Source organism: Microtus ochrogaster, unplaced genomic scaffold (assembly GCF_000317375.1).
Source record: "Microtus ochrogaster isolate Prairie Vole_2 unplaced genomic scaffold, MicOch1.0 UNK11, whole genome shotgun sequence".
NCBI classification, from domain to species: domain Eukaryota; kingdom Metazoa; phylum Chordata; class Mammalia; order Rodentia; family Cricetidae; genus Microtus; species Microtus ochrogaster.
Window position 1 is genome coordinate 2,469,527 of NW_004949109.1, and position 13,631 is coordinate 2,483,157.

General features: G+C 41.4%; 1 protein-coding gene across 6 annotated transcripts in view; it reads right to left on the reverse strand.

Moving 5' to 3' along the window:
• Positions 1–13,631, reverse strand: part of Mast4 (microtubule associated serine/threonine kinase family member 4) — a 611,732-nt gene that overhangs the window by 106,438 nt on the left and 491,663 nt on the right. For all 6 annotated transcript variants that reach the window (XM_026788983.1, XM_026788984.1, XM_013353547.2 and 3 more), the window contains one exon: positions 9,871–9,959. In XM_026788983.1, coding sequence (XP_026644784.1) covers positions 9,871–9,959 — 89 coding nt within the window. The remainder of the gene's footprint in view (positions 1–9,870; positions 9,960–13,631) is intronic.

A 13,631-nucleotide genomic window follows, 5' to 3' on the forward strand; every position in this document is an offset into this window, starting at 1 on the left:
ACACACACACACACGGGTGGGGTGGAGAGGGAGGGAGAGACAGAGACTGAACTTCTGATTAAAAACAAAAAATGAAAAACCCAACGACCACACCAAACAGAAAGAAGACCTCTTCTGACAGATGAAGAAAAAATATCTTCTGCTAAGAGTCTCACGCTTTTAAAACAAACCAACCAGGCACTTGTGATGCACAGGAGAACTGAAAACAAACATTAGCAGTCCCTGCACATAGCTTTAATTTATAATTTAGGAGAAAAATAAGAGCCAAAGCAAAGGCCATCATAGTCACACTACTCCTATACTCAGATTAAAGGAATCTGGAAAATGTTAGTTATTAAATTATTATTAGGGGCGGACTGCAAGTAAACATTGCAGTTTGTGCCATGGACCAAAATGACAAATGCAGGTCACAGGGCAGATGCATCTGCCTTAAGAATTAGCAAAGAATATTGGTGTTGGTTTGCACAGCCAATTAGTGATTCAACACAAAGAATTAAAAAAAAAAATCAGGGAAAAATTGACTGACTGACGTCAGTCCATCTGATTTTATCGTTTTTTTTTCCTTAAGCAGGAAGGGCAAGATGTGTCATGGCTCAAGCCAACAAATGCCATTACACAAAAGCTAAAGATTAACAAAACAAAACCAAACAAAACACTGAGTGCAGCATGGGCTCGAAAGGTGGCATTCTCCATAAGACAGAGAAGTGAATTTATGAAATATTTGAAGAAAGATTGAAATATTGTTTCCTTGTAAAAACATTACAACCTTCAGATAAGAACCAAGTTAAGGAGCCTTGCTTGGGGGCTCGCTGAATGTTTTATACTATCAGACGAGTCCAACACCACCCTAATAGCTTAAGCAGGAGACTCAACTGAAGCTGGAGAGAAGGTAGAGGTTAAGACCACTGGCTGCTCTTCGAGGATCTAGGTTAAGTTCCCAGCACGCATATGTAACTCCATGTAGGGGGATCTGACGCCCTCTTCTGCCCTCTCCGGGAATTAAAAACACACACCCAATGCACAGACATGTATGCAGGCAAACACTTTTACACGTAAAATAAAAGTTAAGACATGAGAACCAACTGGCAAAATCATATAACCTGTTTATTTCAACCAACGTTAAGGGAAGACTATATGTATAAGGGGGACTTCAAGGTACCCTGGACTAGAGACTGAGTTTTACAATTTAATAACATGGATGAGTATATTCGAAATGCCTCTGGAGGGTTATGGAGATGGCTCAGTGGATTAAAACATTTGCAGTGTGAGCCTAGCTGCTTGAATTTGATCCCTGGAACCCCCACAAGGGTGAAGTAGGACATCACCTCTCCAACAGCCCCCTGATCTCCACAAACACACCATGGAATGAACGTTGCCCACACTCATACACAGATAACACAAATACATACATACATATCCCTCTGGAGCCAAAACATTAAGTACAGACTATGTTTTAAAAAGCCATTATATAGGGCACCAAGAAACTGTCTTCTTATCATGAGCGATAATCAATTTGCCTCTGAGGGCACAGGCTCTCACACTGCCTGTTCCCCCAATGCAAAGGAAGACAGCATTTCAGCGCTCGTCACGGGCAAGCACCTCTACGCAGCCAAAGGAGGTCACTGCCTTGCTGACTGAACACTTTAGTAAGAACCTAGAAAGTAGGTTCAAAAGTTTGGGAAATAATATTTCATGCTCAGAAAACCTTCTCCAGGCATTTGAAAGTCACAGGATAAAGGGAAGGAAGGCACCATGGGCCTCAAGGCTACGACCCTCCTGGCACCTGATCTCCACTGGTATTTGAGGCGCAGCCACCTTTACTGGCCAAATCTTTCTCACCAGCGACTGTAATTCACAAGTGCAATCCTCTCCTGTGTGTGCTGCAAGGAAGCCACCAGGCACCAGGAAGTTGCTTGGATAACCACCCCCACAAGGCTGGCAACAGAGAGAGGAATTGCTTCGATGCATAATTCAACCTTCCCTTCTTCCTGAGCTCACCTATAAAGTCCAGCAAAGGGTCAGAAAAACTCTCACGTGCTCAGACACCTGCTCCTCACTTGAGAAAACCATCTGCTTGCTCTGTAATGTCAAGCACACAGGAGGAGGGGAGGGAGGCCTTGAGGGTGAACAAGCAGTGGCTGGCACAGGGATGTAAGCACCGGGAGGGGGAAGTGAAGGCAGGAGGAGCAGGACCAACCGTGGCTACATAGTGCCTTTCAGGCCAGCCTGTGCTACAAGAGACTTTGTTTTAAAAACTGTGTGTAATAACAGAAATGGAAGAAGTTAGGGGAAAAAAGTAAAAAGACTAACAGATTGGGCTATTAAAAATTGAAATTAGGGAATAAGACAATTTTTAGTAGTCAAAAGAACCATGAAAAAAAACAAATGGCAAACTGAAGAAAACACTGAGGAGAGCACAGAAGTACTGATGGCTCATTTCTTATAATCAGTTTTATTTTAAAACATTGACGTGTGTCTTATTTATTGTATTCACATGAACACAGAGGTGAAGAGACAACTTGTGGGAGTTGCTTCTCTCCTTCTACTATGTGGTGTTAGGGATGAAACTTACGTGGTCAAGCTGGGGCAGGAACCCTTGCCCACTGACCCATCTCACCAGCTGAGCATGCAGGGGTTCTTCTCAAAGAGTAATAGTTAATTAAATTATAAAAAATTAAAATAGCAGCCACAGATAAAAGGGCCAAACAGTGGTGGCCCATGCCTTTAATCCCAGCACTCGGGAGGCAGAGGCAGGTGGATCTCTGAATATGAGGCCAGCCTGGTCTGCAAAGCGAGGTTCAGGGTAGCCAGAGCTACACAGAGAAACCCTGTCTTGGGAAAAAAAAAAAAGGAAACACACAGCACACACACAATACACAGAGAGAAAAGGAGAGAGCTGCCAAGTATTTGGTTGCCACTGAAGGCCTAAAGTTAATGTTTCTCGAAGTCTCTAGCCATCCATCTCATCTCCTAGGTTAACAGGAAGTGTGTTGCTGGCATGGAGGACAGTAGTGGCGACTAACACAGTGATGGCCTAAGAGACGGCTTTGCACACCGAATTCTTTCTTAACCCTCCTCTGTTCTGGCCCATCTCGGGAGTCCTGTGTCCCATCCTTAACCTCTGTGTCAGACGAGTGTCAATCATCGTCAGCAGCACAGCTGTCCCTAGAACCACAGCCTCACCCCTAGCCTTTTAGGGTAACCTCTAATGAATGAGTCGTGTGGTCAAGATGAGCCCACAGAAGAGCTGAGCCACGGAAGGGAGAGGCCGATTTTTATGTATGGATCAAAAGGAGATATAAAAACAAGTCCAGATGAGGAAAGCCTTCATGGTTTCCTGCAACACTGAAAATTCTAACTTTAGATATTTACATAATGTCTTAAGAGTTTCTCTCACCCTAATTTCATAATGAGGAAGTGACCATATCCAAGGTGTGCATGTCAAAATGTCCACAATGACCTGGATGGAACTCACTGAGGCAGGATGTCTCATCTCTACCCCTGTGTGCTGACGGCGCACTTTCTCTGTCTTCCACTCCCTAACTCCCTTTTACCTCAGTTACAACTCTGAAGTGGTGTCTGGTGAACAGAGCTGACGGATACAGTGGAGACTGATCCTTGAGAAATGAAACTCCTTCATAAACAACATACATGTACATATACCACACATAAAAGTACATATAGGAACTATGCCATGATGTATTCACAATTTAATGGAGACTTTGGGAATATTCCCTTTTGTTCAGGAATGCTTGCTTGGAGGGCTGGGGAAGGAGCACAGCAGAAAGGTGCCGGGCTAGCACCTGCTGGCTCAAGATTTCACTCTCAGAACCATAACGGCGGTTAGAGTACCAACGATTCTTCGAGCTGCCCAATTAGAAAGACGTAACCCTTTCTTTCCTCTGGAAACTCCTGTGAAAGTGAATTACAGTCACTGGCAAATTCACTAAAACAAACGGAAGAAACAACGGAATGAGCATCTTGACCAACAGGGATAGACTTATCTATCACCTTGGTATGCTAAAAGCCGGGTTCCTGGGTCTCTTATTAGCCTCCATCTAGTCTGAGGGTTAAAAGCCACTCTCGAACCCAAGTGTTACACATCTGAATTAAAATGTAAATGGACGAGACGCTGCAATAGGCAGAATCTCCTCAAGATTTCCATCCCTTCGTTATCCAATCAGATGTGAACACAGGCCGGTACTACGCCTAAGGGATTTTCCAGTTGTAATTGAAGCCCCAAATCAGCTGACCCTAAAGTACAGAGATTATCTGGATGGGCTCTCGACAAGGAAAGAATTTTCTCTGGTTGAGGGAAAAGAAGTCAGATTTGAAGCCCAACAATGACTGGATGCACCACGGCTGGCTTTGACAGTAGAGAAGGGCAGGTTCTAGTTGAAAGCAGCCCTGGAAACAAGACTGATCTAAATCTGTCTGCAACCTGTATGAGCTTGAAGTGGGCACTTTCCCAGACTTCAGGTCACAGCCCTGCCCAACCAACACCTGATTTTGGTTGTATAATACCCTGAGCAAAGAGCCTAGGTGAGCCTGCCCAGACATCTGTCTCCACAAAACCACAGGATTAAGAAATGCATCCTGTTTTGAGCAAGCAAATTTTTGGGGATCTGTTACATGGTAACAGAAAATGCATTTTATTTCCTTTTTGGTTTTAGTTTTAAAGCCTTGTTTTTTTATTAATAATTAATACATGGGGGCTGGAGAGATGGCTCAGAGGTTAAGAGCACTGCCTGCTCTTCCAAAGATCCTGAGTTCAATTCCCAGCAACCACATGGTGGCTCACAACCATCTGTAATGAGGTCTGATGCCGTCTTCTGGACTGCAAGCATACACGCAGACAGAATATTGTATACATAATAAATAAATAGAATTAATATATGCTAATTTCTGAACCTCCTTACTCCGTGCAAATAAACACTGCTCACAACTTTCCTCTTTTTACACATTCCCATGAATACACAAGAGTGTAAACATGGGCACATATACACTAAAATGGATACACAGATGAAATTGCAACATGCAATTTCCCCACTTATTTGGGTATCTTTTTTCCTTTATGACAGTATCCTGCCTTTATGACAGAATTACATGCCTTCTTATAAACCAGCTCATCACCGAATGGTAGGTTAAATAAGCAATGCTAACATGTGTAATTTCCTATTGCCCTAGAGGGATATAAAAAAAGAAATATTCCCATAAATAGATTTATTAAGTCAAAGGGTAAATACATTTCACATTTTAAGCAAAACCACAACTAACATAACAAATTGCACTGATTCACACCAACACCTGCACCAACCACTGTGCTGATTCACACCAGCAGCTGCACACCAACCACTGTGCCGATTCACACCAGCACCTGCACCAACCATTGCGCTGATTCACACCAGCACCTGCACACCAACCATTGCATGGATTCACACCATCACCTGCACACCAACCATTGCATGGATTCACACCAACCATTTCACTGATTCACACCAGCACCTGCACCAACCATTGCGCTGATTCACACCAACACTTGCAGCATGACAAACAAGCTTTTCTCCATCTTCATGTTGTTATTGGATTTAACAAGTGCAAAGCTGCAGCCTCCTCTCGGTAAACAACAGCATCTCACTCTCTTGGCTCAAATTTGTCTCAGGATGGCAGCGACCAAATTTTGTCTTCTCCTCTCCCATGACAGGCTATTTACGGCATTTTCTGTCCGCCCACTCAGCACTTGCTAGCCCTCTCGTCCAGCTCTTTGTACATTAAAGCCATTAGGTGAGCAATTTCTTACAGACAAACATATATCCCACATTTTGCTTTCTTTCCACTTTTCTTATGACACCTGATTTTTTATTTTGGGAAATATACACTAATATCTTCCATTGGATGTTCTGAATGAGATTTTAATACTCTGAGTCTTTCTAGAACTAGGAGCCTGGCATTTTTCTACTTTTGTTCTTTTTTTTTAATGACTGTCTGTCTGTTCTTTCAGGGACCTCTGATTCTTTGAAACATCATATGAATACTTCTGCTGAACACTCCTGACATAAGCAATTAATGCAGATGATCGGCACTGGACACGTATGTAAGACGTATGGGCCAGTGGTCAACCCGCATGTACCTCCCTTAGGAAACAAGGAGGGGGTCTCTGGAAGACAGGTTAATAGCATCTGAGAGTAGGCAGGCTTTCTTCTGTTATTTTCACAGTGGCATCTAGCCATCCCCACCAAGCACCCTGGATCAAACACAGGAGACAGGAGAGAAGAGGTAAGCCATGGGTAAGGCACACACTCACACACTAGCAAGACCCCAGGGCTGTCCTTCTCCTCATTTACATCTTCTTCCCTTTTAGGACACAGAAATAGGTCTCTGGCAGATGGCAATAAATGGCACAGCTCGCAAAACATCTGACAGACGTCTATTGCCTCTGAGTAGCAACCTGTTAGCTCTGTCATGAAGAGAAACACCCAGACCCTGAGCAACAGACCTCTGCCTGTTCAAAGCCCTCAGATCACATCTAAAACCAATGCTGAGGTGGAAAAAAAAATCCAAGCTAAGGCAATGCAGTAAAAAACAAAGGATCATTAAAGTTTTAACCACATATTCTCTCTTCTCTCTAAAAGAGCTGAAGAAAATCAAAGAAATAAAAGACTAATCAACAGACACATAAAGGTTGGGAAATGAGGACCAAAAGCCACAAAGAAGAGGAAGATGATACACTTTAAAAAGCTGTTGAGTTATACTTACGAAACAGAATCTATCATTCACATAGCAGTCAGTAAGACTACCAGGCCCTAGGTTGGGTACTAGAGGAACAGAATGGCTTACTGCACACAGTTCCAGGCCCCAAAGAATCTGTCCTTGCCTGACCCTCTGTAGGTTTCAACTATTGTGACACTCATGTAACAGAACTGTTAAAATCCAGCTGGTGTAGTGGCACACACTTTTAATTCCAGCACTCTGGAGACAGAAGCAGGTAGATCTCTGAGAGTTCAAGGCCAGCCTGGTCTGCAGAGCAGGTTCCAGGCCAGCCAGGGCTACACAGTGAGATCCTGTCTCACAAAAACCAAAACATCAAAATTATAAAGAGTAATAACTTAAAATAATTGCATACTTACTCATGGCTTCGCTTTGGAAATATGTAAAATTACAACTGCCTCATCCTCTTTCCTCTTAGGTGCCTCCCTCATGCCTCTCTAAAGAACTATCAGAAAATTGGTCCTGAAAATTAGCTCATTTCCTCTAAATGGAGTAACCAAATAATGGCGGATACCAACCTCCAACTAGACAGAGAGGGAGACTGGATACTTTTTCCCATCCCTAACCGACAAGCTATCTCCAACTGACATGTACTTGCAAAGTAAAAATTAGTTTCTCCAATGAAGTCTTGTTGGACACACAAACCACACTTGAGGGCAAGTCCTACGCACAGCAGTAGAACACAAAATAAACTCAGTAGTAGTTTAGAATTTTTTTTGTCATTTCTTTTAAATCTTACTAGTCTTTTTCTTGTGTACTATGGTGTCGGGTTTTGTATTTGTATGTGTGTGCATGTGTGTGCACACATGTGTATATGCACTTCTTATACTTTTTCTTTCATCCCTTTTATTTGTTTATTCTGGTTTGTTCATTTTTTTATTTACCTGTTCATTTTCTAAAGAGAGACAGAGAAAGCAAGCTAGGTATGGAGTTGAAAGAGTGGGGAGGATCTGGGAGGAGACGAGAGAAGGGAAATCATAATTATTGTATAAAAAACATGTTTTCAAATAAAATATATAACTTATTTCTCTTATCTGTCACTATAAACTTACATATATGTGTATATATAATATACATAATACAACAGTTACATATCATATGACCTCATATGCATGTGTATGTGTATATATATTTGTGTGTGTATTCCTAAGCAAAACAATACCCACAGCATCACATTAATTTGATGGGAATGGTTGAATGGTTAAGCAATATTCTTTTGCAATTTGCTTCTGTTGCCCAATACTCTATTTGAGTTTCATCCATGTAGACAAGTGCAGGGCTAGTTCATTTGTTTTCTCCGTGTGACTGGATCATAGTTCATTCATCCATTTCCCAACTGACTTAGGCTTTAGGCTGTGTGGGATGCTGAGCAATGACGAGCACTGCCACCGCTGAGTTTAGCTGCTGCCCTGGGTGCGAGCTCCTTCTCCAGAGCTCTCACTGGAGGAGACATTTCTGCACCCCTATATCATAATTTAAACAATCTTCTTTTCATTCAGTCACCTTTAAAGTTGTTTTTAATTTTTTCATTTATTTATTTAGTGTGTACGTGCAGGTATGTGCACAGCATATGGGTACAACCAAGCATTTTTGGAGGTCAGAGGGCAAATAGTGACAACTGAATCTCTTCTACTGTGTGTGTTCCAGGGGTCCAGCCCAGGTCATCAGGCTTGATGGTAAGCACCATTACTGCCCACAGACCCTTTGACACTTTTTAGTTCTGATAATAGTTAAGGGAAAAAAAATGTCATTATAAAGGAACATCTGCCTGTCCTTCTCTTCGTCTACCCAAAGATGAAGCTTAATTTTGCACTGTAAAGACCTCTGTCGCCAAGTACTGCCTGCTGGACAGCCAGGCATGCAAGTCTTGAAACCAAGATCATCTGAGGTCTCATGGGCGTCAAATTAGAATTTCCACTGGGAGCCATGGAAGCAGGGCTAGTACCTCATTCAGGAACCCATACTGGACATATGTCTTACAGCCAGATCTTCTACATCCTAAAAAGACAGGCAAAGCTCAAAGCCTTTCCACTCCTCAATGTTCACCTGCTTTTCCATCTCTCTTTGCCTCACCAAGAATTCATTTTTCATCTTGCATACTAATTTCCTTCCTCATTAAGTGCATGTTCCAGATTAATAAAAATGGAGTGGTGTATTAAACTAATAGTTAATGGTATCTTCTCACAAGCATACTGAGCCATTGCTAGACCTTAAAATGCATAAGTAGAAACCAGTTACTATGTGTGGGCACAGGGTGCCTGCTTTTCCTGTTTCTTTAGTATATATCAAGCATGGCCATTCCAAATAATAGCTACCTCCCGAGAGCTCTTTCTTTCATCTCTCTGCTACCTTCGCTGCCCACATCTTGGTCAAGTGGGTTCTTAAAACTCTTTCTGATTTTCCTATCGGAATCAGACTTCTCATTCCATGACTTTAGACAGTTTTGAAATCAAAAGCATAGGCAGAAGTTTCTACTGAATAGTGTTAGTGATATGCTTCTGCCTTCCTTATAATTCTGTAAGGACTTGAGACCTCCAGCCTCTCCTGACTCTTCATGGTCTAGAAGAGTGGTTCTCAACTGGTGGGTCGCGACACCTGTGGGAGTCGTACTATCAGATACTCTGCATATCAGACATATACATTATGATTCTTAACAGTAGCAAGATTACAGTTATGAAGTGGCAATGAAAATAATTGTATGGTTGGGGTCACCACAACATGAAGAACTGTATTAAAGGGTCGCAGCATTAGGAAGGTTGAGAATCACTGGACTAGACAATGACCAGCTATTTCAATACAAGAATGAAGCTCAGTTTTAGGAGGACCAGGCTGAATCTTTCTGAGCGCTTCTCTTCCTCATACTGTCACGTTTGCAACCCCTAGAGATGTTCCTAATGGAGGCACAGGTCAGACAGTGTTACAAACTTCAGCAACAGAGAAAACTTAATTGCAAAGAGCTTGATCTACAACGAAATTTTAATCTGCCATCTCAGAAAGAACAACTTAGTAGTAAAACAACAGTAAAACCTAGGGAGATAAAAGAGACAGGATTGTTTTAAAAAAGATAAAAGAAACAAGACTCCAGACAGAGTCGTCTGTTACCTGCATGAGCAGAGAGAGGCGAGTGTGGTCTAGGCAAAGCTGGTGACTGGCCATTGCCTATCAAACTTTTCCGGTTGCTTGTTCGGCAACTGTCAAAAGGAAAGAAAAACCAGGTGAAGAAAAACACCAATAACATCTGAGCAAGTTCAAAGCTGACACAGACGAGGATGGGCACTCTCCAGGATTCCCTCATGCTGTTGCTAACAGCACAGAGAGTTACCGTGTGCTCACTAACATGTGGTTGAAACCTATCCCCTGAATATGAAAGACCATAATAGGCTCAACATTTATAACATATTCATAAAGCATAGCACCATCAATATTCCTTATCACAGCAGTGCCATAATCAAACGTCTTCTCTCGGCTCATGTCTGCATCTGTGAATATGATCCATGTCATACACGCAAGTGATAAATTAAGGATTCAGATTAGCAAACCACAGGTAGCATCTTTGCTGACATGAAATTTCTAATAGGAAATCATATGCGACGAAGCGGATGACATTAATCTTACAATGATGCACTAATTAAAAATCTAATTACTTAGACAACTTTCATATTCATGCCTTTTGTCAATAAAGCAGTCGATGCCTGTGATAAATGCAGCTCAGCACTCATTCATTTTTCACCTGGTATTACTACATTTCAGAGTCCTTGTTAAGGTACATGGTTGAAAACAGAACACAGACTCCAGTGTCTTAAAACAGCAAGGATAGCATCTTCTCATTAGCATACTTAGCTATTGGCTGGAACCTGAACAACCAGCCAATGGATTAACATACATGGATACAAGGCACCCACTTTTCCCATTTCTACCAGTAAGGAGTTATCAGATGAAGAGTTAGATAGCAAAGTAACATGCACGAGCATCAAAAAAAAAAAACCAAAAAAACAAAAAAACAAAAAACAAACAAAAAAAAAACATGCACAGTCAAGTGGTGGTGGCGCACGCCTTTAATCCCAGCACCTGGGAGGCAGAGGCAGGGAGATCTCAGTGAGTTCGAGGCCAGCCTGGTCTACCAAGTAAGTTACAGGACAGCCAGGACTGTTACATAGAGAAACCCTGTCTCAAAATCAAAACAAAACAAAATAAAAACGATGATAGCAAAACCAATATCCGGTGACAGTGAAGTGGATATTTTCTTGATTTCTTTGCCTTCCTTCAATATATATTAGCCCTTTTATTCTCCTTGACCAGTGCAGTATCCAGAAAGGGTAACGGATCCAAAGAGACGCCTCCCTGACTTCACCAAAGAGTGTTCAGGGCATTCTGAGGCTACACAGGCACCACCTTCCCCTTCTTAAGATTTGACTGTAATTAGCAGAGTCTCGATTCACACGGGGCCCCCGTGAGGCCATCTTTCTGAAAGTCTCTAGAGGAGACAGAGGATTTGACATTTCTGGGTTCATATAAAGTATCTTCAACCAGGTCTGGGGATGATGCTGGTGACATTCCAGCTATGCAGAAGACTAAAACCGAAGGATCACATATAAGACTGACCTGGAGTCCCCAGCAAGTTCAAGACGGATATGTGCAATGTAGTGAGACTCTTTCTCGAATTTAAAAAAGCTATAAAAGGGTCGCGAAATAATTCAGTAAACGGGTGCTTGTCTATCATGTAAAAGAACCCTAGGTTCAAATCCTCAACAACAGAAAAATTAAAATAGACTATTTGAAAGGGTTATTCCTAATCTTCTAAGAACACATTTCAAACTTGTACCAATTTCTCTAGGTAACACTGGCTGGGAAGCTGGTTTACTTGATGTCTGCTGCCTGTTATCACCGTCAGCATTCCCATGCTTAGCATTTCTTAAGGTCAGACCACATGGTTTTCTTGTCTTGTTACAGCAATCAACATCCCCTAGCACTATCTGTGAGTTTAATTAACATCATGTTTACTTAGCCTTAAAGAAGCTGCTGAATAATGATAGACCCCTGATAGTTAATTAGGAAGGTAGACTGTGATATTATCAACTCATCTATCAAGAACTGTATTCTCAAGCTATTAAATTTATAATCATTAAGTCAGATAGTCTGATTGTTTTTAAAAGATACTGCAGAATACATGTGGTGTTAATTCAAATTAATGTCTCCTTTCACTTCAGGAAGGGACCAAAAAATATACCAGTCTGTCAGTGTTTATCAGAGAAATCAGAAATGATAAACTCATAACCTGGAGATTTCAGCGAGAAAAGTAAGTAAAAATCAGACTAGTTACAACAAAAATAGGCATTTTCATTTTTACATTTAATATTTAATCTATGTAATATATAAATACTCTCTTGGCATATTTAATTATTAGTGTTCCTATATGTAAATAAAATGAATGAGAAATGTGTGTCAACATGAACAGTATCCTGGTATATATCTTACTTATGAATGTTGATATTAATTAATTAATAATAATAATGTTACATACTTATGTGAATGCCCTAAAGCTAAAATTAGGAAGGGTTATTTTGTTAAAAAAAAAAGTTTACAAATGAGTTTTCCTAAAAATCAATATAGATTGACCTGTATATTACTGTTACAGAAAGCAAAATAATGGGAAAGTAAAATAAAAAACTCGTGCAATTACATCAGTTATTTAAAGTCTATTAGCAAGCACTAAAAGGATGATTTAAATGCTTTTGAAAAAAAACCCTGTATGTAAATCCTGAAAGTGGGTTTCACTGAAATAACAAGAGGCCTATCTCATCGCACATGGTGGAATTTAAGTGTCCATAGCCTTTGATACCTTCCATAGGGAGCTGGAGGTAGTATCAAAATTGTCACTCCCTGGGAACTTTCTGAACTCTTTCAACAATCCAAGAGAAAGCCTTTAAACACAAGCTGCTTCAGTGTAGTAACCAGAGTGAGGAAATACAGGTCACAACAGAGTCCCACGAGTACACAAGACACACCTCTATATTTAGGACATAGGATTTTGACTTCACAATGACTTTACTGCTGAGATTCTTAAAGCTGAAGGGGCATTTTACTGTACATTGAATCATGAAATATCTGGAACATATGTGTGTTTGTGGTTGCCTCCTCTCCTGCACAAACACACACACACACACACACACACACACACACACACGAGCACAGCTCCTTCCCTTTCATCAAAGAGATTAAGTTCCTCTCACTTCTCCCCAGGGAGTTACCCATGGGAAAAACAGGGACATCCAACCAAGTCTAACAGTAACAACCACTTCTCTTCCTCATAAATCTCTCATAATTCATCCCAACTCCAGAACTGGAATTGTCAAATGTTTTCTCTACTTTGGATCCTCAGGTGCACAGGTCAAAAAAGAAACTGGAGAGACTTACACACTCATGCTGTATCTGCTCCACCCTGAAATGCAATCTTCCTGGCTCCTTAAGATAAAGTCCTCTTCCCATCCTAGCCAGGCTCCTATCTCATAGTCTAGGCAGTGTCCACCCCTCCAAAGCACCTCCAAGGCAGTCTCCAGTGGAATCAACCCGAAAGAAAACTTACTCTTCCAGCACACAGTTGGCTATGTTTACCTGACAGAGTTCAGGGGGTGACTGTCCTTGTTTAAGCCACACAATAGCACACTATTATCCCTTCCTCATAAAGCCAGGATTTAGCAAGAAGACAGTTGTATACAACTTGAGACAAAGGCAGAGATAAACTGGATTAGGACAGGGGCTGATCATCCAGTTAGCATTCTATTGGTCATCCTCTGGTTCTCCTTGAAAACATCCACCCAGGGACAACAGGGACAAGGATGAAGTTCAGAAAGAAGAGTCTCAGT